The sequence below is a fragment of the Sceloporus undulatus genome, chromosome 1, assembly GCF_019175285.1.
Source record: "Sceloporus undulatus isolate JIND9_A2432 ecotype Alabama chromosome 1, SceUnd_v1.1, whole genome shotgun sequence".
NCBI lineage: Eukaryota > Metazoa > Chordata > Lepidosauria > Squamata > Phrynosomatidae > Sceloporus > Sceloporus undulatus.
The window spans coordinates 62,879,307-62,901,094 of NC_056522.1; the positions used below are offsets into that span (position 1 = coordinate 62,879,307).

General features: G+C 41.2%; 1 protein-coding gene across 4 annotated transcripts in view; it reads left to right on the top strand.

The window, feature by feature from the left end:
* The window catches only part of SMYD3 (SET and MYND domain containing 3), a 550,856-nt gene extending 535,686 nt beyond the window's left edge, over positions 1-15,170 (top strand). For 2 of the 4 annotated variants that reach the window (XM_042445889.1, XM_042445888.1), the window contains exons 7-8: positions 5,889-5,997; positions 14,580-15,151. In XM_042445889.1, the coding sequence (XP_042301823.1) occupies positions 5,889-5,997; positions 14,580-14,681 (211 nt within the window). In that variant the 3' untranslated portion in view covers positions 14,682-15,151. Of the gene's footprint in view, positions 1-5,888; positions 5,998-14,579 lie in introns of all 4 variants that reach the window. The other 2 variants (XM_042445885.1, XM_042445887.1) reach the window with 2 other exon arrangements.
* Positions 15,171-21,788: the final 6,618 nt, after the last annotated feature.

The following is a 21,788-nucleotide window of genomic DNA, read 5'->3' on the forward strand; positions in this document are numbered from 1 at the left end:
ACAAATCTATTCAGAGTTCAAGGCTCTTTCTGATGTGACTAGGACACACCTGGATTAAGACTGAGGACTTCATCACACAAGGTTTTTAAACTGCCAAAAAAAGCCTGATAATAGTTCCTTTAGTGATACCTATCACACAAGATAATCTCCCTCATGTTGCTGCCTTGTCCTCCAATTGTGGTTAGCCTGCACCTTGCCATTGACAGGGAAAACCCATCAATAAGCTCCCATTCATGCTGGTATAGCGCAAGTCCACATGTGCAATAAAATATCCCATAGCGGTTTCAGGATTGGGCAGTCGCATGATGTCAGTGTCTCCTCCTCTCCCCCTTCCCCCTCCCCATTTCTATTCCAGAAGAGTCTTTGTTGTTGTTGTTGTTGTTGTTAAACCTCATTAGCACAACTCAAGATGGAAGAGAGCATGGGACCAGCAACAGCCTATTTGCATTAATTGAAAGGATGCGTGGGAGGGAGTGCCTCCCAATCCACTATGTATGCATGTCCTTTCATTAACACAATCTCAACAAGAATCAGGACTGTGTTATAAAGTCCTGTGTTCCAGATTCTTCTGTTTTTGTACAAATCTCTTGGGATTGGTATATATTCATCCTTGGATGTAGAACCCCTTTCAGATTGGAGGCATCACTTTCTCCCTATGCAAAGTCATAGTTAGGATAGCACCTCTCTCTCTCTCTGTGTGGACCTTTACTAGGTGAAGGTCTGTGAAACAGCACAATCCCTAGAGCCTAGGGTTCCATCCATTCATTTCATGCATCCATTCTGATTGAGGTTTTATCCCAGCAATTTCCTAAGTGTGGGCTTAGGATCACATGTACAGGAGGAGACAATGACCCATTGAACACTGTAAAAAATTAAATTTCTCAAATTTTTCAAAACCAGCCTTTATTATTTCCCATCCTCCTCCATTTCTGGAAGTCTGTGTGGTCTCTAGGGATTCCTACTGACAGAAAATTGGCCCACAGATACTTCAGTGATGCCTACCTCTCTGGACCTCACTGAACTAATTCATTTAGTATGCTGTTATCTAAATTGAGGTCTTACCACCATGTCTGGATTTTGATATTAGAGTGATGAAAGGAATGGAAACCAAATTGTTGCTTCTTGTTTACATCAAAAAATAACTCTCCACTAAGGCCGCACATTACTGCCCCAAGAAGGATGTCCAGTACACGTGTTTGCACAAAAGATGTTCCAATAATTTAGCAGATTTATTGCAGATAATAATACTAAACAGCTGGGTTGTTATTGTTTTTTACATCTCAGGCTTAAAGCTTGTGAAAAGCAACTAAACACATGCATAAGACCAGTGCATAAATCAGCCCAATAAAACAGCTTTGTAAATATTTATGTACTCAGTGCTCTCAGTTTCACGCTTGCTTCCTTTACCTTCACCTCTTAAATTTCCCTTCTCTTTAGTTTATGGCTCTGAGTGGTTTTGGTCATCTGCCTGACATTGCTTAATTACTCACTGCTTCCTCTGGTATCATATACCATAATCCTAAATCTTCACAGACTCTGATTACTCAGGAATTGGATGCAATTATTAAACAAGTCTCGGTAGAGCTGAGGTGGGAGTAAAGAAGGAGTCTGCAAGATGAATTTACTGCTTCATTGGTGGAAAACCACTTGAGCTAGGAGCCAGGCAAACTGGGCAAAGATCCAATCCCCAGTGCCAGTGAAAGAAACCTTAGTGCCATGCTAGCCTGGTCTCCCTCATCTTCTTGCTCAGACAGGTGACCAGATGTCTCAGTAAAGGTGAAGGGGATCCCAAACAGACAACCATTCTCTGAGGCACTTGGAGAAGCTCTAGATGTAGAGATACTTTAAGTGAAAGTATCAAATGAGATCTAAATGAAGAGATTTTGTTCTTCTGCAAAATATGATTTTACAGATTGGATCTGGGTTGTTCCTTCTTGTTTTGATAGAGGTAATGTGTATATGTAGAGAGTCAGAGAATCTCCCACAGAAAACAAGCTGGCAAGCCCAAACTTAGCATCACCCAGCTATCTTAGTAAGGACAATCCCTGTTTTCTCTTTCCTGCTCTAGTACATATGTACATCTCCAGTTCAAAAAAACTGGAAGAGGAGGCTGAAACCTGAAGAATAGGAATTCTATAATATAATATACCATTGGAAAATTAGGCATTTCCAAAAGGCAAGAATAGTGATGGAACAGGTGTCGGTGATGTACCACGGACAGTGGCTGACACGTAGAACTGTTTTTGAACAAAACACTTCTAAAATTTATCTTGAGCAGCAGTATATCAGTTAAATAAATACATCAATAAATAAGTGCAAAAGCATCTGTCATGTTGTCATAGAATCATAGAGTTGGAAGAGACCGCAAGGGCCATCCAGTCCAAGCCCCTGCCATGCAGGAAATCCAGATCAAAGCATCCCTGACAGATGGCCATCCAGCCTCCGTTTGAAGACCTCCAAGGAGGAAGACTCCACTACACTCCTAGGAAGTGTGTTCCACTGTCGAACAGCTCTTACTGTCAGGAAATTCCTCCTAATGTGGAGGTGGAATCTCTTTTCCTGCAGCTTGCATCCATTGCTCCGGGTCCTAGTCTCTGGAGCAGCAGAAAACAAGCTTGCTCCCTCCTCAATATGACATCCCTTCAGGTATTTAAATAGGGCTATCATATCACCTCTTAACCTTCTCTTCTCCAGGCTAAACATCCCCAGCTCCCTGAGTCATTTCTCATAGGGCAAGGTTTCCAGACCTTTCACCATTTTAGTCGCCCTCCTTTGGACACGCTCCAGTTTCTCAATGTCCTTTTTGAATTGTGGCGCCCAGAACTGGACACAATATTCCAGGTGGGGCCTGACCAGAGCAGAATATAGTGGCACTATTACTTCCCTTGATCTAGACACTATACTTCTATTGATGCAGCCTAAAATCGCATTGGCCTTGTTAGCTGCCGCATCGCACTGTTGACTCATGTTCAACTTGTGGTCTACTTGGACTCCTAGATCCCTTTCACATGTTGTCTCCTTAAGCCAGGTGTCCCCCATCCTATATCTGTGCATTTCATTTTTTCGCCCTAAGTGCAGTACTTTACATTTCTCCCTGTTGAAGTTCATTCTGTTAGCTGTGGCCCAGCTTTCTAGTCTATTCAGGTCATTTTGAATTTTGATCCTGTCCTCTGGAGTATTAGCTATTCCTCCTAATTTGGTGTCATCTGCAAATTTGATAACTATACCCCCAATTTTTTCCTCCAAGTCATTGATAAAGATGTTGAACAGTACTGGGCCCAGGACAGAGCCCTGTGGGACTCCACTGGTCACTTCTCTCCAGGATGAAAGGTAGCCATTGTTGAGCACCCTTTGGGTTCGTCCGGTCAACCAGTTACAAATCCACTTAACAGTTGCCTTGTCTAGCCCACATTTTACAAGCTTGTTTGCAGGAATGTCATGGGGAACTTTGTCAAAGGCCTTACTGAAATCAAGATATACTATATCCACAGCATTCCCTTCATCTACCAAGCTGGTAATTTTATCAAAGAAAGAGATTAGATTTGTCTGGCATGACTTGTTTCTCTGAAACCCATGCTGACTTTTTAATAATAATAATAATAATAATAATAATAATAATAATAATAATAGATTTATTTCTAGCCCGCCCAATCACGAAGATTCCGGGCTGGTTACAACAATAAAATACAACAAATTACAATAGAGTTAAAAAAAATCAAACCCTAGACCTACCACCACCCCCCATTCCCAGAATTAAAGAGTACATACATGTTTAATAATATTAAAACATTTAAAACATTAAAAACATTAAAACATTGAACAACCAAAAAATAGGCAGAAACATTGGCAGGGGGAAATAGACAAATGAGGGGACAAATATCTCTATATCTGGGGAGGGTAACTAGGTTGGAAAGGCCTGCCGGAAGAGATCCGTCTTGAGTGCTTTCTTAAAAGCTACCAGAGTGGAAATATGACGGATCTCCTCTAGCAGGTCGTTCCATAGTTTAGGAGCAGTAGTAGAAAAGGCCCTCTGGGAGACAGATGTTAGCCTAGATTTTTTTGGCTGTAGTAGATTTCTTCCAGAGGACCTTAGTGTGCGGGACGTATTATGGCATTGCCTTCTAGATGTTCACAGATTCTCTGTTTAATGATCTGTTCTAGAATCTTTCCTGGTATTGATGTCAGACTGTTGTTATTACTGCTCTTAGTGGTGTGTGTGTGGTTTTCTTTATTTTCTTATTTTTTTTGCAGTAGCCATCTCAGGGTCTATACTAGCACTCTTCTCAGTATTGTGGCCCTGTATTGTGGCCCTCATATTGTAAAGTGGAGATCAAGGTGGGATTCTTGGCCAAGGGAAGGTTTGAAGTGGGGATTTCACAGTTCATGCTCTGGGCCACTCTGCTGTGTCAGTTTTTGTGGGTCAGTTTGTTTGGGTCTCTCAGGTTGGGCCAGGGAATGGGATCTGCATGACTCTCAGATGATATAAACTGCACGTCCCAGCAATCCTAGCCAAAGCAGCCAATGGGAGGAAATGCTTGGAGTTCCAATCCAACAACATCTGGAAAGCTGTGTGATTCCCACCCTGGTTTAAATACTGCAAACATGATCTCTTCTGCCATTTTGTGGGTTATAAAAAACATGACTAGGGAAGTGCAATCAACTATCCAGACCAGCCCATCTGGTCACTGGCACTGCCAGGGCCAGTCATATAACTCCAGTCCTTAAAGACTTACATTGGCTGCCTATTCGCTTCCGGGCGCAATACAAGGTGTTGGTAATTACCTATAAAGCCCTAAATGGCTTGGGCCCAGGGTACCTGGAGGACCGCCTCTCTCCGTACAATCTTCAGGGCAGCTATTGTTAAGAGTTCCAGAGGTGAAATATAACTCCACCTCTAGGAGGGCCTTTTCCATCTCAGCCCCCCAACCTCTGGAACGCGCTGCCCTTCGAGCTCCGCTCAGCCACCTCCCTACCTCAATTCAGGAAGGGGTTAAAAACCCATTTATTTGAACAAGCTTACCCTGACCAGTAATTCTTCCCCCCCCCATGTCAGCATTGTTTTGCCAACATGTTATTTTTATTATTTTTATTGAACTGTTTTTAACGTATTTTATTTGGTTCTGTATCATTGTATTGTTATTCCTGTTGTTCACCGCCCTGATTTTTTAGAAGGGCGGTATATAAATAAAATTTTATTATTATATTATTATAAAGCTCTCCGTGGCCTGTTACAGACTGCCAAAATAAAACTGCTTCAGATCTCTTTGGAGGTATGCTGTTTAAATGATGCATGCATCCTAAGAATCTGGAAGCTGCACCAAAGCTGCACTCCGGTGCTTAGGAATGGAGTGTGGCTTTGGCGCAACCTCCGGACTCTTAGGACCCATGCATCATTTAAATAGCATACCTCCAAAGAGACTCGAAGCAGCTTTATTTTGGCAGTCTGTAACAGGCCCATGTTTCACCATAATTCCTCAACTCCCATGCCAATTGCCATTAAAGAACAGACACTCTGACTCCCTTCTGAAATCTCTCCTGTGAAAATGAATTTGTCCCAGTGCTACGATGACAGAAAGCCTCTTTGTTTAACACTAAGTGCAGTCAGAGCTATTGTATTGTCTAACTGAGGTGTGTGAATTAATGCCACCCCTGTCACTTTCTAACAGGATAATGTAAAAGCCATTCTATGGAGACGGAAAATAATAATTTGTTAATTCCCATCAGTATTTCACACTCCCCTGCAGTGGAGCTCATTTTCCTCTGAATACCTGATTAAAATTCACAATGGCTTTGCAGGCCCACCCTAATAGCTCTCCACTGAGGCAGGAACTGTGAAGGTGAGAGAGCTGACAAAGATGCTATGGTTTTTCTCCTGTCTGTGCATCTAGGTTGTATTATTCTGGCTTCCATCCTTTGAGGGCTGTCCAGATGATAAGAGTGGCCAAGTTGCAGTACAGCCAAAATATGTTTTCCCAGGCTCTGGAAACTTTGAAACAGGTCAGTTCTTCTGCCATGTCTCCTTTTCCTACTCCTAATCCCTTCTCCCAATTTCCACCCTCCAAGCTCACCCCCTCTTTTTCAGTACCATCCCATAGTCTGCCCTCCCACATCTTTATCTACACTGGCTCCTTAGGCAATAGCAGCAAAGTGAGGTGATGGGTCATTGCTGCTTACACAGTTTCTAGGGGTGACTTCCTTTAATATCAGTTGTTGGTAATTACTGTTCAGTAGCTGGAGGGGGAAAGCATTAATCATCCCCTAACCTTGAATGGCAAATACCTATTAAGTTGCAGGAAGGAAAGGATATTTCAGGGCCTTTTTCTGTTTCTCTCCTTCCTGTTTAAAATGTTGACCATTTTGAGAGGAGATGTCATTTTGGTTATGGTGCATCTACCTATTCTCGGCCTTTTGGCTAAGATCAAGTGTAGTTTATCTGCCTATTTTGAGAAGGTGGAATAAGAGTAGCCTACTTATTGTTGTGTGTTTACCTGATTGTGCAGTCCTATCCTTACTTTTTATAAACTAACATTTGTTTATACTCTCCAATCTGTCTGTACATGAACCTATGGTATAAAACTAAGTTATGTCTTAAATTGGAATTTTGTAATTGTGCTGGCCAAATGGCTGTAGTAAAGTTTGTTGTTGTTGGAATAAGAGTAACTAAAGATCTGTTTGCATGTTTATGGACATTTTTGGTTATGGAAGATCATCATCATTTTTTATTATGATCAACAGATCAATAAGAGGCTCGAGCATAAAATAAAATCAACATCCAAAAAAATAATCGGTACAGTAAAACAATAAAACAGTTACTATGAGCTTTTATATAAAACACAAAGAGCTCTAATCCTCTCACTAAAGATCTGTCTGCATGTTTATGGTCATCTTTGGGAGGAGATGTCATTTTGGTTATGGTGCAAAAACCTCATCTGAAATATTTAGATTGAAATCTTGATGTAAAAATGAAAAACAATTAAATTTGAGTTAATGACAACTAACATCTGAAATTTGATATTGGTAAGTATCACAGTCAAGCACTGAGTTTGACAATACTATTTGGTTTTCACTTGACATATCTGATTTGGAAAGCTAACTTCCATTTTAAAGGTGTCTCCTCTGGAATTGTGGAGAACTCAGACAGGTTTTTAAAACACAGTGTCCTGCAAAATTCATTGCAAGTAGAGGGCAGCAGTGGCCATGCTTCATTTTGTATTGCCAGTATTGCCAAAAGAATACTGACTTTTAAAAGCAGAAGGTGGATTTGGGGATGATGAAGAGAACAAAGAATTTCATATTATTAGATGACCTGACCTGAGTTTATTCCTTTTAATGTTATTATTAAAATAATAATTCTGAGTCTTTACAATCAGATTCATGAACAAAAATAATCTTAAATTTTCATTGTTATTGGGAGGATTGTTAACATGTGGTTTGTGAACATGTTATGTGCTTTTGTGCATTATATCTGATTGGTGGTCTCTTACCTAATTAGTTAATTAATGTTCCTAACCTTTCCTTCCAGAATGACACTCAGGGAAGCTAATAATTGTTGTTGTGTGCCTTCAAGTCATTTCTGATTTATGGCAATACCAAGGCAAACCTATTACAGGGTTTTCTTGGCAGAATTTGTTCAGTGAAGGCTTGCCTTCACCTTCCTCTGTGGTTGGGTGAACGTGACTTCGACTAAGGTTACCCAGTGGGTTTCTATGGCAGAGCAGGGATTCAAACCCTGATCTCCAGAGCTGTAGTTCAGTAATAACAATGGTGAAATGTAATTAAACAAAATCTTAATTAAAATTAATGTATCGGTTGAAAACACAAATAAAATGCAACAGTGTAAGAAATGGATATTAACCAAATCAGTTACACTCCCTTCAAAACAGATCAGCTAATAGGCCAAAAACCAGCCTAAAAAATTGTCTGCTGGCAGGATAGTAAAGAGGAAGAGGAAGGCAATTGCCCTCTACCAGCAAGAAATTTCAGAGGTGGAAATGGCCACCAAAAAGATCCCCCCTCATTATGCCTAGAAACGGAACAATAGACAGTGAAGGTCTTGTAATAAAGGAGTCAAATGTTTTCTGGAGGAGACATTCTACATCATGTGAAGTTTCTGAACACTTTTCAAAGAACCCCATGTTCAGTCCTTACAAGTAGTCCAAAAAGGATATCACCAAGGCATGTGGCTAGATCAGACATCTCCAGGAACTGTTACATTTCCCTTGTGTAACCTTCTTTAACACATATTGAATCATTATATGATGTGACTTTTGAGTGACCAAGAGCACCTTTCTCTTGTCAGGATTAAGATGGGGTTTGTTCTTGTTCCTCTGATCCATTACTGAGTGGCTTAGAACTAAAACAGCTTTCTAGGATTTAAAGGAATAAGAATTTAGTATCACCAGCATACTGAAGCTGAAAATCCCCCCAAAAAAATCCCTCCCCCAGTGATATTTTGTTTATGTTAAGCATAGAGGAGAAAATGTGACCTTGAGGGACACAACAGAAGAATTGTCAACTGAACAGGAACTGTCCAGTAGCAGCTTCTGAAATTAGCACTCCATGAAGAAACAGAGCCACTTGAGAACAATGTCTCCAGATCCTATTTGAGACATGTCTCAGGAAGATACCCTGACTGATGGTATCGAAAGCCACTGAGAGATCCTTCAGAACACTCCCACTATTAGGTTTCTGGTGAAGTTCAGCCACCAAAGTGACCAAAACAGTTTTCTTCTCATAAGGAAACCTGAAGATTGAAGTGGATCCACTAGGGGCCTTATGTTTCAAAGTGAAGGGAGGAAAATTAATGTATTGATCTTGGTCTCTACCAAAAAACAGTTGGGATTGATTAGATAATGGAAATATAATCAATAAACCAATAATAATAATGACACAAAACTTTAAATTTTCCCATCAAAACACAATTGAAAATTTCTTTTAAAGCTCCTAAAAGTTAACATTTAAAAATAATTAGAAAACATTATTTTGTTCCCCGCTCATTTGCATTACTTTTAGAATGTAACATCACTGAATCCCCGTTGGGGGAAAATAATTAATTACATGTGTTAATGAGTGTTCCCCGCTGGTCTCCCAACTAGTTACTTCCCAGACAGGCCTAAGCTGCGCCAAGTTATACAGCAGGTGCCTTCTGACTATTCCCAGAATAGTAGAAGTCATGAAATAAATAGCTTTCACTTTGTATTGCAGTTATGAATCTGGAACAGAGAGTTACAGATCTGTAAATGCTTCATATTCAATAGCACTATGTAGTCACAATCATGGCACTATTGCCACAACTGTAAATACCCCTCCAAAGCCACCTTAACAGACAGTAGGCGTGTCAGGCAAAGCAGATCTGTTCATCTGGTGATGAGGTGCAAGGAGGAGGATGTTTCCAGCCCCCTCCTGCTAGCAAGTGAGGCTGCAACCATAAGAAGCAGGACTCCTGTCTCAATTCCTCATCATGGCCTTGCTCATTGCAGGAGAGGGCAGGAAACTTCCTCCTCCTTGCTGTCTGATCAATCAATCGATCACCAGCTGAAAGATCTCCTTCACTCAATATGGTTGCTGCCTGTTAAGATGGGTTTGAGCAGTTTAGGTCACTAAGTAGCTAGGATATCAGCAATTTATTGTTTAATTCTTCCGTGCAACTTTTATCCATTATAGATTCAGATTTGTGTATTTTACACAGTGAAATAGTTGCCATAGTTTTATTTACTGTATATACCCGTATTTTCCGGCGTATAAGATGACTGGGCGTATAAGACGACCAGTTAAAATCTAGAGTTTGGGATATACTCACCATATAAGACTACCCCTCTTCCAACGCACACCAAATAAAATTTTTAAAAAACATCAGATTTGATTTCAATATGGTAATTTTAATTTAAATGACATGCAGGTACTTAGCAGGAAACCTTGTTGTATACAAAGCCTGCTCGGATTAGTCAGCTTTCCCTGCCTGCCCAGCCTTCTCTATCTCCAAGACTATCAAAGCGGTAGCTGCTTTCATACAATCGTCACATATGCTGGGGATGCGGCCATGGCTGTTTTTGAGCTCCCCCCACCATATGCGGTGACCACAGATTCTCCATTTCAGCCCAGACATTTCAGCACCTGCCTTATAAGACAACACCCGGCGTATAAGACGACCCCCGACTTTTGAGAAGATTTTCCTCCGTTAAAAAGTAGTCTTATACGCCAGAAAATACAGTACTCAACTATAAATTGATGTCATGTATAAGTCAGGGGGCAGGTTTGGAGGCCAAAATTATGGATTGTCATTTGACCTGTGGATAAGTCGATGGTAAAATTTAGGGGTAAGCAAAAAATGATCTAAATGATGAAGCAAAGGGAAACCATGTCAAAGAACTTAAAAAAGCACTATTGTGCTTACCCCAAGGGCTGGATGGATGAAAGAGTAAAAGGGGGGGGGGTCAGTGCTTCCAGGACACATTACACTCTTGCCTTTTACCCTGGGATGGTTCCCTTTTCAAAATAAAAGTTAAAGTACAGTATTTACATTGACCCATGGTTAGATCGACCCAGGTTTTTAGGGTCAATTTTTTGACTAAAATTTCTAGACTTATACATAAGTATATCCAGTATTTTATTTGTATTTATTTACTGGATTTATGCCCTGCATTTCTCCCAAAATGGGATTCAAGGAGGCATGATATACATTCAGCATTTATAACAGGATTGTGATCATATTGTAAATTTTAATCCAAAATTGAGCTTTGTTTTCTACACTAGATAGGTATTTGTGTTTCTAGTACATGTATTTGATGAAACAACCTACATCCTTTTCTCTACTGCTTGACACCAAAATCTGCCAAGATGCTATTTATGAGAAGTCGCTGTCTCACTGTAGCATGTTGATTGCATCTGCGAAGGAAATCTGTCCACTGCAATGGTGTTATAATGAATCTTAACACTTGTGATGAAACATGTTGTCAGCACATTTCTAGCACACCTTCCAGATTACAGAGTTTACAGTATGAACTATTTTCCTTTCTGTAAAGGTCAGTGACACTGAACTGTGCGCTCAACTAATAATTGAATAGGAATTTCTTAGAAAAGTGAATCCCATTATTGCTCAGGTTTTGTCTAACGGTATGTAAGACACCATTCACCAAGAGCATGTGGGTCCAGCTGCTAATGAAACAGGTTATGCTTCAGTCCCTTTCAACGTACTTTAAATATTTTGATTACTATTTCACTATTTATTTTACTATTTATTACTTATTGGGAAATTTGAACCTGTTCTCCAGGGTCCTAGTCCAGCATTCAAACCACTACACCATGCTGGCTCTCCTGACAAGATACCACCTTTAATTTTATTTACATAGTGACAGTAAAATGTCCAAAAAAGTATATTTTTTTAAAAAAATCATCACATCAGGATATTTCAAATGATGTGCCACATTACCTCTGTGAGTGAATAATAAGGGGGTGGCCCTCAGGGCATTTATACTATTTATTCTATATTCTAAGTTAGGCTATCCCAAATATGCCCTCCATACTTAGTGAAAATCAATCTAACCATTTGGGTATGGTGTGGTGACAAATGGATGAGCAAACCGACATAAATCTTAATTTTATTTACACTGATTAAAATAGTAAAATATTTATTTATTAAAACATTGCAAGGTTGCTTGCAATAACAGCTCAAAGCAAAATGCAAAATGAAATTGCATGAAACAAGTCAGCTAAACCAAAGAAAAATATTTTATTTTGCATAAGTATATTTTAGAAATACTAAATGACAACAGAGTTTCTTTGTTTTTTTCTTTTGCTATTCCTGCAAATACTCATCAATGTGCATGGACACATATAGAGAAGAACATATCCTCCTCACTTTCATACACATCTTTCTCCTTCAGGTTCAAAGCATTATTCAGGTGGTCCAGAATGGATTTCATTTTTAACTATTCTGCCATGTAAAACAGTAACACAACTTTCCTGTAGCTGTGTTGACTGCTGTTTTTGAAGTTAGGGGTTGGCAAGATATAAATTAAGATTATGATGGTGGTGGTGATTGCACATCGAAAGCTAGGATATCAGGAATGGACCTAGCCTACAAGGACTGTAACACATAACAAGGGGGAAAAACCTCCTTGCTTGCTACATACAGAAAGCTAGCAAATCAAAAAGAGATAGGTGAAAACTGGTTCTAATGGAAAGCAAGTCAACAAGAATACATTAATTTCTGTGCTGAAAATTGTAGTATCTTACATCCTGGCATGTTTACTATCTCTACTGGGGAAAAACATGAAGGAATATAAACACAAATCCCTTTTGCTCCAGAGTGGCATTTTTAAAAAACTAGGCTTCATTTGAACTGGTTCTTTCCAGCTTGCCCTGTGCATTATTAACTGCATGTGTGATGAAAGTAAAATGAGCGTGGCTTTCTAGGCATTTGTCCTTCCTTTGCTGTCTTCTAACAGGCATTCATTTTAATCAAGGGACAAAGGAGAAGCAGAAATGATTTCCCCAATACCTTGCCCTTCGCTTTGTAGCACATCAGCGCAATGGAGCTAGCTTCCTCCTTTCATCATGACTGACTGAGCAGCGCAGTGGCATATTTGCATACTTTTCCATGCGCCTCTGATGTTAGGTACCCTGCCCAATCCCAATGCAAATCAAACACAAATGGATGTGCTGTTCTTTTATTTGCATTCCAAGGCACATTTGTACCAATTATCTAATGAGGCTTTCTGTTCTTGGGCAGAAAACAATGGCATTTATAATGCCAGGCTCTGTGTCCTATTTGTGTGCTGTCGTTTTTCACCATAAAACTAATTGCTTGGATCATGGAAAGCCATTGGTTCTACAGAGTTCAACATAAATTATCAGCCTGCATCACACAAAGAAATAGATTAGCCTCAATCACAAGAAGAAATAGAAATAATTTCTGCAGTATGGCTTCTGTATGTTCTCTATAATATTTAGTTTAGTGCACTGGTCATTGCTCATGTGCTTTCTTCCTAACTTTTACACATGCCACACACCACTCATTCTACAGACGTTTCTGGCTGCCAGGAAAATGGGAACTTCAGATAGCATCATTCTCCAAAGTGTGGCAGCCACTGCAGAAAAAGTGCTGCATTGTCTCCTTATACTGCTACCTTTCACAGAGATTAGGGCATATGACAGAGCCAGTGTAGTGTAGTGGTTTTGAGAAGAAGGTTTAAGTACCCGCTTGACTCTGGAAACCCACTGGAAAAGTCACATTCTCTCAGTCTCAGAGGAAGGCAAATGCAAACCCCTTCTGGACAAATCTTCCCAAGAAAACCCTGTGATTGGTTTGCCTTAGGGTTGCCATAAGTCAGAAACAACTCGAAGGCACACAACAACAATTGTTTGCTTCCTTCCTTTCTATTCTGGAAGGAAAGGTAGGAAATATTAATTAACTGTTTAGGTAATAGACCACCAATCAAATATAATGCACAAAAGCACATAACGTGTTCACAAACCACAAGTTAACAACCCTCTTAATAATAAAACAAATTTTATTTATGCTTTTTTCAACTTGACTGATTTTCCAATGAAAAAGCAGCCTGTCAGTGGGCCCTATGGGTAACCCTCCCTTCCCAGTTTCCTATTGATTTAATGAGATGATACCTTTATACCATGAAAGTAGCTTTTAAACATTACAATGCAAAGTGAGTGAATTTATCATTAACAACCATAACACTATTGGAAAAGAATTTCTTTATTTGGAAAAGGAATTACAGTCCCCTGTGCCACATTCACTGATTTTCCTTTCACAAATTTTATGATCCCTGGATGTGATTAATATGTTGTTTCTAGAAATCTCTAGGTTCTCCTATGGTTGACTTCCTATGGTCAACTTCCACTGGAGTGATTCTATGATCCAGAGTGATCCTATGATCAACTCATACCACTCGTTGGCCAAAGAGTTGTGCTGGAGGGCCTAGAGATTCCCAGAGAACTCTTCTTCTTCTTCTTCTTCTTCTTCTTCTTCTTCTTCTTCGTAGTAGTAGTAGTAAGTTTATTTATAAAGCGCCGTAGCTTTACATGGCACTGCACAAAAAAATATGGTCAAAATACAGACAAAAGCCTGCCTATGGCATACAGTCTAAAAACAAAAAGGGATGAATTTATAAAATTAACAAAATGTCATTAAAATTCTTCCTGTTTAAAAAAATGACATTAACTATTTTTATTTATATTTGTTTATATTCACATTATTTTCACTTTCACAGGTGGGAGGGTTGTAATTACTTCCATGCTTTGACATAGTATAGTAAAGTATTTTACTATACTAGTATTGTATTTTAGATAAGGGATGAGGGATGGAATTTATTGTGTACGTTATGTACTGTTTAGGTATTTTATTTATTTGTTTGTTTAAATCGTTTATGCATTTTATGTGTTTTTATTTAATTATGTAAACCGCTTTGATCTTTTTGGAAAGGTGGTATATAAATACATTTATTATTATTATTATTATTATTATTATTATTATTATTATTATTATAGTATAGCAAGGTATTACTGTAAAGGATGATGTATTGGTTGACCTCCCCCCCCCCTTTTTTTTTCCCCCTCATCAGGCTTATGATATTATGAAGGTGACCCATGGAACAGAGCATAGCCTAATGCAAGACCTGATGATGCTTAAGGAAGATTGTGAAGCTGGCTTGCCATTAGAATGAAGAAGACCTCCAAGCCGCTGTTCCATGGAAAAGAAACAGAAGACAGAACACAACAAAGTCCTTCCAAGATATATTACAATCTACCCACATGCATATGAGATCCCATTAATATGAGTGCAGTAGAGAAAGCTTCCATTTGTTATGCAGTATAAACCTGGTATTATTAGCTTCTGCTAATTTTCCAAATGATGTTTCTTATCACTTGGCACTCCAGCAGAATTGTAGTGTCTGCAGTTCAATATGTTGAGGAAAAAATTTGGACACTCCTTTCTAAATGTACTATTAATTATGTAGAAAATGCTAACTGTGTAAATTACTTTCTTCATTGTTAACAGTTATTAAGGTACACTGTATGTCTTGGTCTAAATAAATCTGAATACCAAAAGTATTTGACAAGCATTTTCAGTATTACATTTTCTCCTCTTGTAGTGCTTACAACTGCCCACATAATCTAATTTCCAGATACATTTTTCCAGTTTAGTTTGCCATATTTGTTCATTGAGAAATTGAATGTGCAAGTTAACTCCCATCCTCTAAAGGTATAAAATGATTTAACTCTTGAGTTGTCTGAATTCAGCAGATTTAGCATCATATGCACTTGAATGGTGCAGTCACATGGCTGAGCTGAGGTAATAATCTGGCCATGCTGATTATTAAAATAATAATAATAAAAAAGATTAAGAAGCTGCCATGATAAGTGAAGCCAGCTAGCAGTCTCAGACACACATTGCTCTGTAAACTCAGTTGACTACAATTTATTGCCAAGTAAACAAGCACTTTGATCTGAATCCAGTTGCTAATCCCAGTGTGTAGACCCACTGAGTCTGTGGTTGAATGGTAAGGCAACAATTACATAAATCCCATCTAGTTCATCTACTCTAGGGCCTGTTACAGACTGCCAAAATAAAGCTGCTTCGGGTCTCTTTGGAGGTATGCTGTTTAAATGATGCATGCACCCTAAGAATCCGGAAGCTGCACTAAAGCTGCACTCCAGTGCTTAGGAATGGAGTGTGGCTTTGGCACAACCTCCAGACTCTTAGGACCCATGCATCATTTAAATAGCATACCTCCAAAGAGACCCGAAGCAGCTTCATTTTGGCAGTCTGTAACAGGCCTAGTTGAAATGACTTGAAGTCACACAACAACAAACTAGTTGGGATGCACACAACAACAAACTAGTTGGGATGAACAACTGGCTTTAGGCCTTCATCACTCAAACACCATGTGTTCAGCTTTGCATTGATGCCCCCAAAAATGATTTCATGTACACTAGTTTCAGCCTATATTTTAAATCAGGCCATCCTAAAGAATGCTGAACTCTCCAACTTTGAATGCTGAACTCTCCAACTTTGATAGAATCCTGTTGGTGAATTATGATGGCTTAAATGGAATCTACACCATCACAGTTCACTTTTTTGGGTCATTACAAAGCTTGGAATTCAAGCCCGGAACCCACCTTTCAATGAAGCCTTTCCTATGTCACTGGTGTGCAAGGGGATCAGTGATAACTGGGCACTCTGCAAGGATGTCATTATAGATTTTTCAATCAATCCATACTTCATACAGGAAATTCAGTAATAGACTGTGATTCTGTTCTAATTGGTGGAGCTCAAAACTTAGTAAAAGTGAACAACACATTGTTGGCTTGAAACAGCAGAAACGCTATGTTTCACCTGGTTTACTTTCTTGGAAACGATTTTTAGAATCCACACTGGGGGGAAACTAATTAAGAGACCATTTCAGTTCCTGCTCACTTAAAAAAGAGCCACCGCTTGCTGACAGAGTCCATACTTTGCATGTGAAAGGTCCCAGATTCAGTCCCTAACACTTCTAGACTTTACTGAGGAAAAATCTATATGAAACCCTAGAGAGCTGCTGCCACTCAGTGAGACACTGCTGTGGTATATGAACTAGTCTTCCTAGTTTCATTGAGTAGACTGAGCTTCCCATGAGGAGAGAGGCATTCTGGCCATTGTAGTGCCCTTTAATCAGAACTTGGAAACATTATGGCTGGCATACTGAGAGAAGCAGTTGTGGCAGGACCCCCTGGTATCTTCCCAGCTGCCTGATTTCAATGCACCTCACAAATGGAACAATGCTGCAGATATCTTTTCCCAGTGCTATAAATTGTAATGATCTAGAAATCCTTCAGGGCACTGAGAAGCTGAAAAAGTAGGATCTGTGGAGGCAGTGTCATCAGACATATCTAATAATAATAATATGTTTTATTTATAAACTGCTATTCCAAATAGATCATAGCGGTGTACAAGAAAATTATATAACAGTACAAGAAAAATCTACAATTAAGATACACTGTATCTTCAGGCTAGACCCCTGATGACACTGGGCCGGCCTGCTCTCTCCCTCAACGGCCGAAAGATGACAGTTATGGAGGGAGGGCACTCTGTCTTCAGGCCAGCCCCTGATGACGCTGGGCCGGCCTGCTCTCTCCCTCAACGGCCGAAAGATGGAGCTCCATTCTTGTAGTTACATCTTACAATTGTAAGATTTGTGCATTTGTACAATTGCACAATTGTAAGTCTACCTTTTCAGACAAGGGGCAGAATCCTATTGGTGACATACACAGGCATAATGTTGCACAGTACTTAGTATGTTATGATTATTGTGAATAGAGGCAGTGAACTTCCATCTGCAGTTACCATCCATCCCACGCATCATTCTCTTAACTTACCTATCTGCCACTTAGGACTCCACAGCCATTTAGTAACCAAGGGAAGATGGAAGCAGGAAGGCAGCAGCTGGTTGAATTTCAGCAGTTGGCTACAAGAAGGAGAATATATGCTTCTGAATTTCTTAGGGGTCTTCTGCTGAGAGGTCACACATTAACTGGCCATCCCCATCTTGTCACAGCTACTAAATGGGGATGGGAGGGGCACACCATCAGCAGTGAAAGGGAAACAAGTAGACTTCACATGGTGGAGCTTTACACTCTATCAATATGGTCTAGGTTCTCAATGAATAATTCCCAGATTCCTCAGCCACCAAGGCCAGCGGCTGTGTTGGCTGACTGAGTCTGGTCAGATCTAATCACATTACATGTCCAAGCTCTGCCCATAGTTTTAACCCTTAAATGGAAGTGAAAGCCACATATTTGAGTGATAATGTAAACAGAAAGCATTTATATGCATCAGAGTATCACTGTAGATGTGTGTCTCCCCCTGCCCCTCTCCTGCAATTTATTTCTATCTCCACATACATAAGAATCATTTCATTATTCTCAAGACAGGTTCTTCACACTGATAATTTGACATCATTCATTGCAACACTTCAAAGGAAATGAACACTCTGGGCATAATTTACTGCCACAACTCAACAATGCCAATGTGAAGGAATAAGCTCCTCTCAAGGCGTTTACACATATTACAGTAAATGAAGCATCTCACATTTACCTGGGAGACACCTGAGTCAAGTAACATAATGTCTCCACTGGATTGCTCTTCTAGCTGTTTAAGATTAAGACTGTGCCATGTGAGCCACCATAGAGCTCCATAATCCAGGGGGGAATCACTGCTTTACTTTTTCAAACCACTATTATGAAAACCACTGTTATTTAGAAGCAAGATGAAACCCAGACATTTAGGAACAAACTAGACACGAGTTTAACTGCATGAATGCTTTTAAGATTCATTTTTATATATCTTATTAGACCTATGGAGTAACACTAACAAGATGAAAACCACAGGGAATGGGGAAGAAAGTTTAACCTTCTTCCTCTACCATGGTTATGATAACCCCTCCCCCCAAAAAATTGCTATTTGAAATGGGGGAAACATCCATCCATGGTCATGCTCCTGCTCTTCCCCCTCACAGCACCTACTTACATCATCAAAAGTGTACTTTCATCTATCCAATTTGGTCCTTATTGGAATTTTGATGGCTGCAGCATTTGGGAGAAATTTTGACTATGCTTTTCCTTGCCAAACTATTTGCATTGCCATTCAATGGAGGAACAACTGGTTTTCTCATGTTGCAGATTCCATGTTGGAAGTGAAAGGATAAATTCTCCCTCAACAGGATATACACCATAGTTCATCTATATTGCCACAGGTTGTTCCTCTTTGTGAGATGCCTGCATTGAAGATTGCTGATGTGTGACCACAAATGCCCTAGGAACTTCAGAATTCTATTAGCAAGTGAGAGCTTAGAAGCATAACATTTTGGACTCCTCAAAACCCATAGGCAGCATGACCACTGCTTCTGGGAGTTGTAGTGTGAAAGAGTGCCCAAGATCCTTTGATTCTATGACTGTATGGCCCGGTCCAGATGGGCTCTTTAGCACGTCCTGGCGATGTGCTAGGGTTGCCTTGGGGCACCGTTTCCAGACACCCCGCAACCCTAGCACATCACGAGGACATCATTGCTGCCTGGCGCTGTATACACGGTGCACACAGCTGGGATGTCACTACTGCACGCCATCCAGATGGACCCGCACAGCAGCGACATGATCGCACCACTGCCAACAGTTTGCAGCGGTACTAAAAGGAGCTGCTTTTCAGCACTCCTTTGTTTTCCACGTAGCCACCCCGTGCAGTTTGGTTGCTGTGGTGTGGCTATGTGGAAAAGAGAGGTGCTCCCGGCCACCTCTTTCTGGCAGTCTGTACCCCACTCATGATTCTATTCTGCAGCAAACACATTGCCATGATGTTATGACTACACAGTGTCTCCCAATTGATCCCCGAACCCACCTTAAAATCCAGTGAGCTGCACTGGCAAAAAGAATGTTGAAGGTTTGTGTGTCCTGCCAGTATGAAGTAGTGCACCAACCTGAAGCAGGGAGCTCATTGGGTTTTTGTTGCAATTCATTGATACACCACCACATACTGGCAGGAAAGATTGGATGCATTCTTCAGGTCCCTACTTACCAATGTGGCAGAACAGGGCAGTAGTTCCTCATGTCAATAAAATCAACAACGCTGTCTGTTATTTATTTTTGTACACTTTTTAGATGAATGAATCTGAAGCTCACATGCCTTAATAGTCATATAACCAATAATCCTAGAGTAAATCTCTTGAATCAATTGCTGAATGTTAAATCAATGCATAGGTATCTACACTAATCTATTATCAAGATTAACAACAAGATTCAGTCCAAAATGTATAAAAATGTTTTCTGATTTTGTGTATTTCAATAAAAACATTTTCCAGCAGTTGTCTATGATTGATCAAGTACAGTGGGCCCATGGTATCAGCTGGGGTTTTATTCCCGGAATCCCTGTGTATGCCAAAATCTATGGATGCTCAAGTCCCAACAAATACAGTGGCACAGTAAAATGCTGTCCCTTACAGAAAGTGGCAAAATCAAGGTTTGCTTAAATTAATGAATATATATTCAAGCCATGGATGGTTGAATCCATGGATAAAAATTGTTGATATGGAGGATTGACTGTATATTAAATGGCACATCTCTATCAAAGGTGAAATTTGAATCTATTTCCCTTGATATGAGCCAGTTAGTTACCCAGAAAGTAGAGTGTTGGATTTTGGTACCCTGTCCCTTTACATACATAGTAAGGAAAATCTAATGTGCAAATGAAAAGCATTTCACATAGTGGAGCTTCCTCTGCCCTTGCCCCCTTTTTGTTCTGATAATTGGGGCTGAGTGAGCCCTGTGGGGCTTAGAAGGTGGGGAAATCACTCCATGTCAGCTAGATGACTACTTGTAAAAATTCCTCATTTTCAGAAAGGACAGAGGAACATGTACAGAGGGGAAACAAGAAGGGAAAAATGCATTATCTGGAATTGTCTTCTGTTTTTATAATCCCCTATACAGTTCAGTGAAATGGAAATCCTTCTTACTTTGCAAATATTTGCTGCTAAAAACTAAATCTAACAAGAAAAAGAAGACTGAGGCCGGTTACAGACCGGCAGTTTAGTGCGTGTTCACCACGCACTAGGGTTACGAAAGGGCGGTGCTTCCGCACCGCCCTAACCCTAGTGCGTGGCGAACACGCACTAAACGGCGGCGGCCCTTCCGCACGGCCGCCGCCGTGAGTACGTCATGGCCGCGCCACCTCTAGACAGGGCGGCGTGGCCATGACGTAGTAGCTCCGCGCCAGGGCGCTTAGTGCGCCCTGGGAGCGAGGAATGAGCGTCCGGTTCTGAGCTCCTTCCGGGTTTAGTCCCTGGGCGCAGCCGCTGAAGGCTGCGCCCAGCGGACTAAACAGAAAGGGCCAAGCGGCCCTTTCTCGGCTCCCCGCCGCCGTGGGTGTCCTGGGGCTTGAAGCCCAGGACACCCCTTTTCTCCTGGCGCGGGAAGCGGCCTTTTGCCGCTTCCCCGCAGGCCCGAAAAGCGGCGGATCGGGCCTCAGGGCTGCCGGTGTAGCCACTGAAGCCCAATACTCCGGGGAAAGGGGCGGGCCAGACCGCCCCAAATTGCGGTCTGTATCCGCCAAAATGTTGCAGGAACAATTCTGAGACGTAATGTCAGCAGCAGCATTTATTGGTAATGAAACCGTTTCTTTAAAAATTGCCAGAGCATTGCAACTACAGAAGTATATTTGTTTTGATCAATCTGGTCGATGCAACATGAACAAATCAGAGAATCAGGCGGGATACAACCGCCAATTTGGGGCGGGTCGGCCCCGCCCCTTTCCCCGGAGTATTGGGGCTTCAGTGGCTACACCGGAAGCCGCTGAGGCCCCGATCCCCGCTTTGTCGGGCTGCGGGGAAGCGGCAAAGGGCCCCTCGCAGCCAGAAAAGGGGTGTCCCTGGGCTTCAAGCCCCAAGACACCCCACGGCGGCGGGGGCAGAGAAGGGGCCGCTTGCCCCTTTCTCGTTAGTCCGCGGGGCGCAGCCTCAGACGGCTGCGCCAGCGGACTAAACCCGAAGGAGCTCCGAAACGGAGCCCTTCCTGCTCCGTGTCCAGGGCGCACTAAGCGCCCTGGCGCGGAGCTACTACGTCATGGCCATGCCGCCCTGTCTAGAGGCGGCGCGGCCATGACGTACTCACGGCGGCGGCCGTGCGGAAGGGCCGCCGCCGTTTAGTGCGTGTTCGCCACGCACTAGGGTTAGGGCGGTGCGGAAGCACCGCCCTTTCGTAACCCTAGTGCGTGGTGAACACGCACTAAACTGCCGGTCTGTAACCGG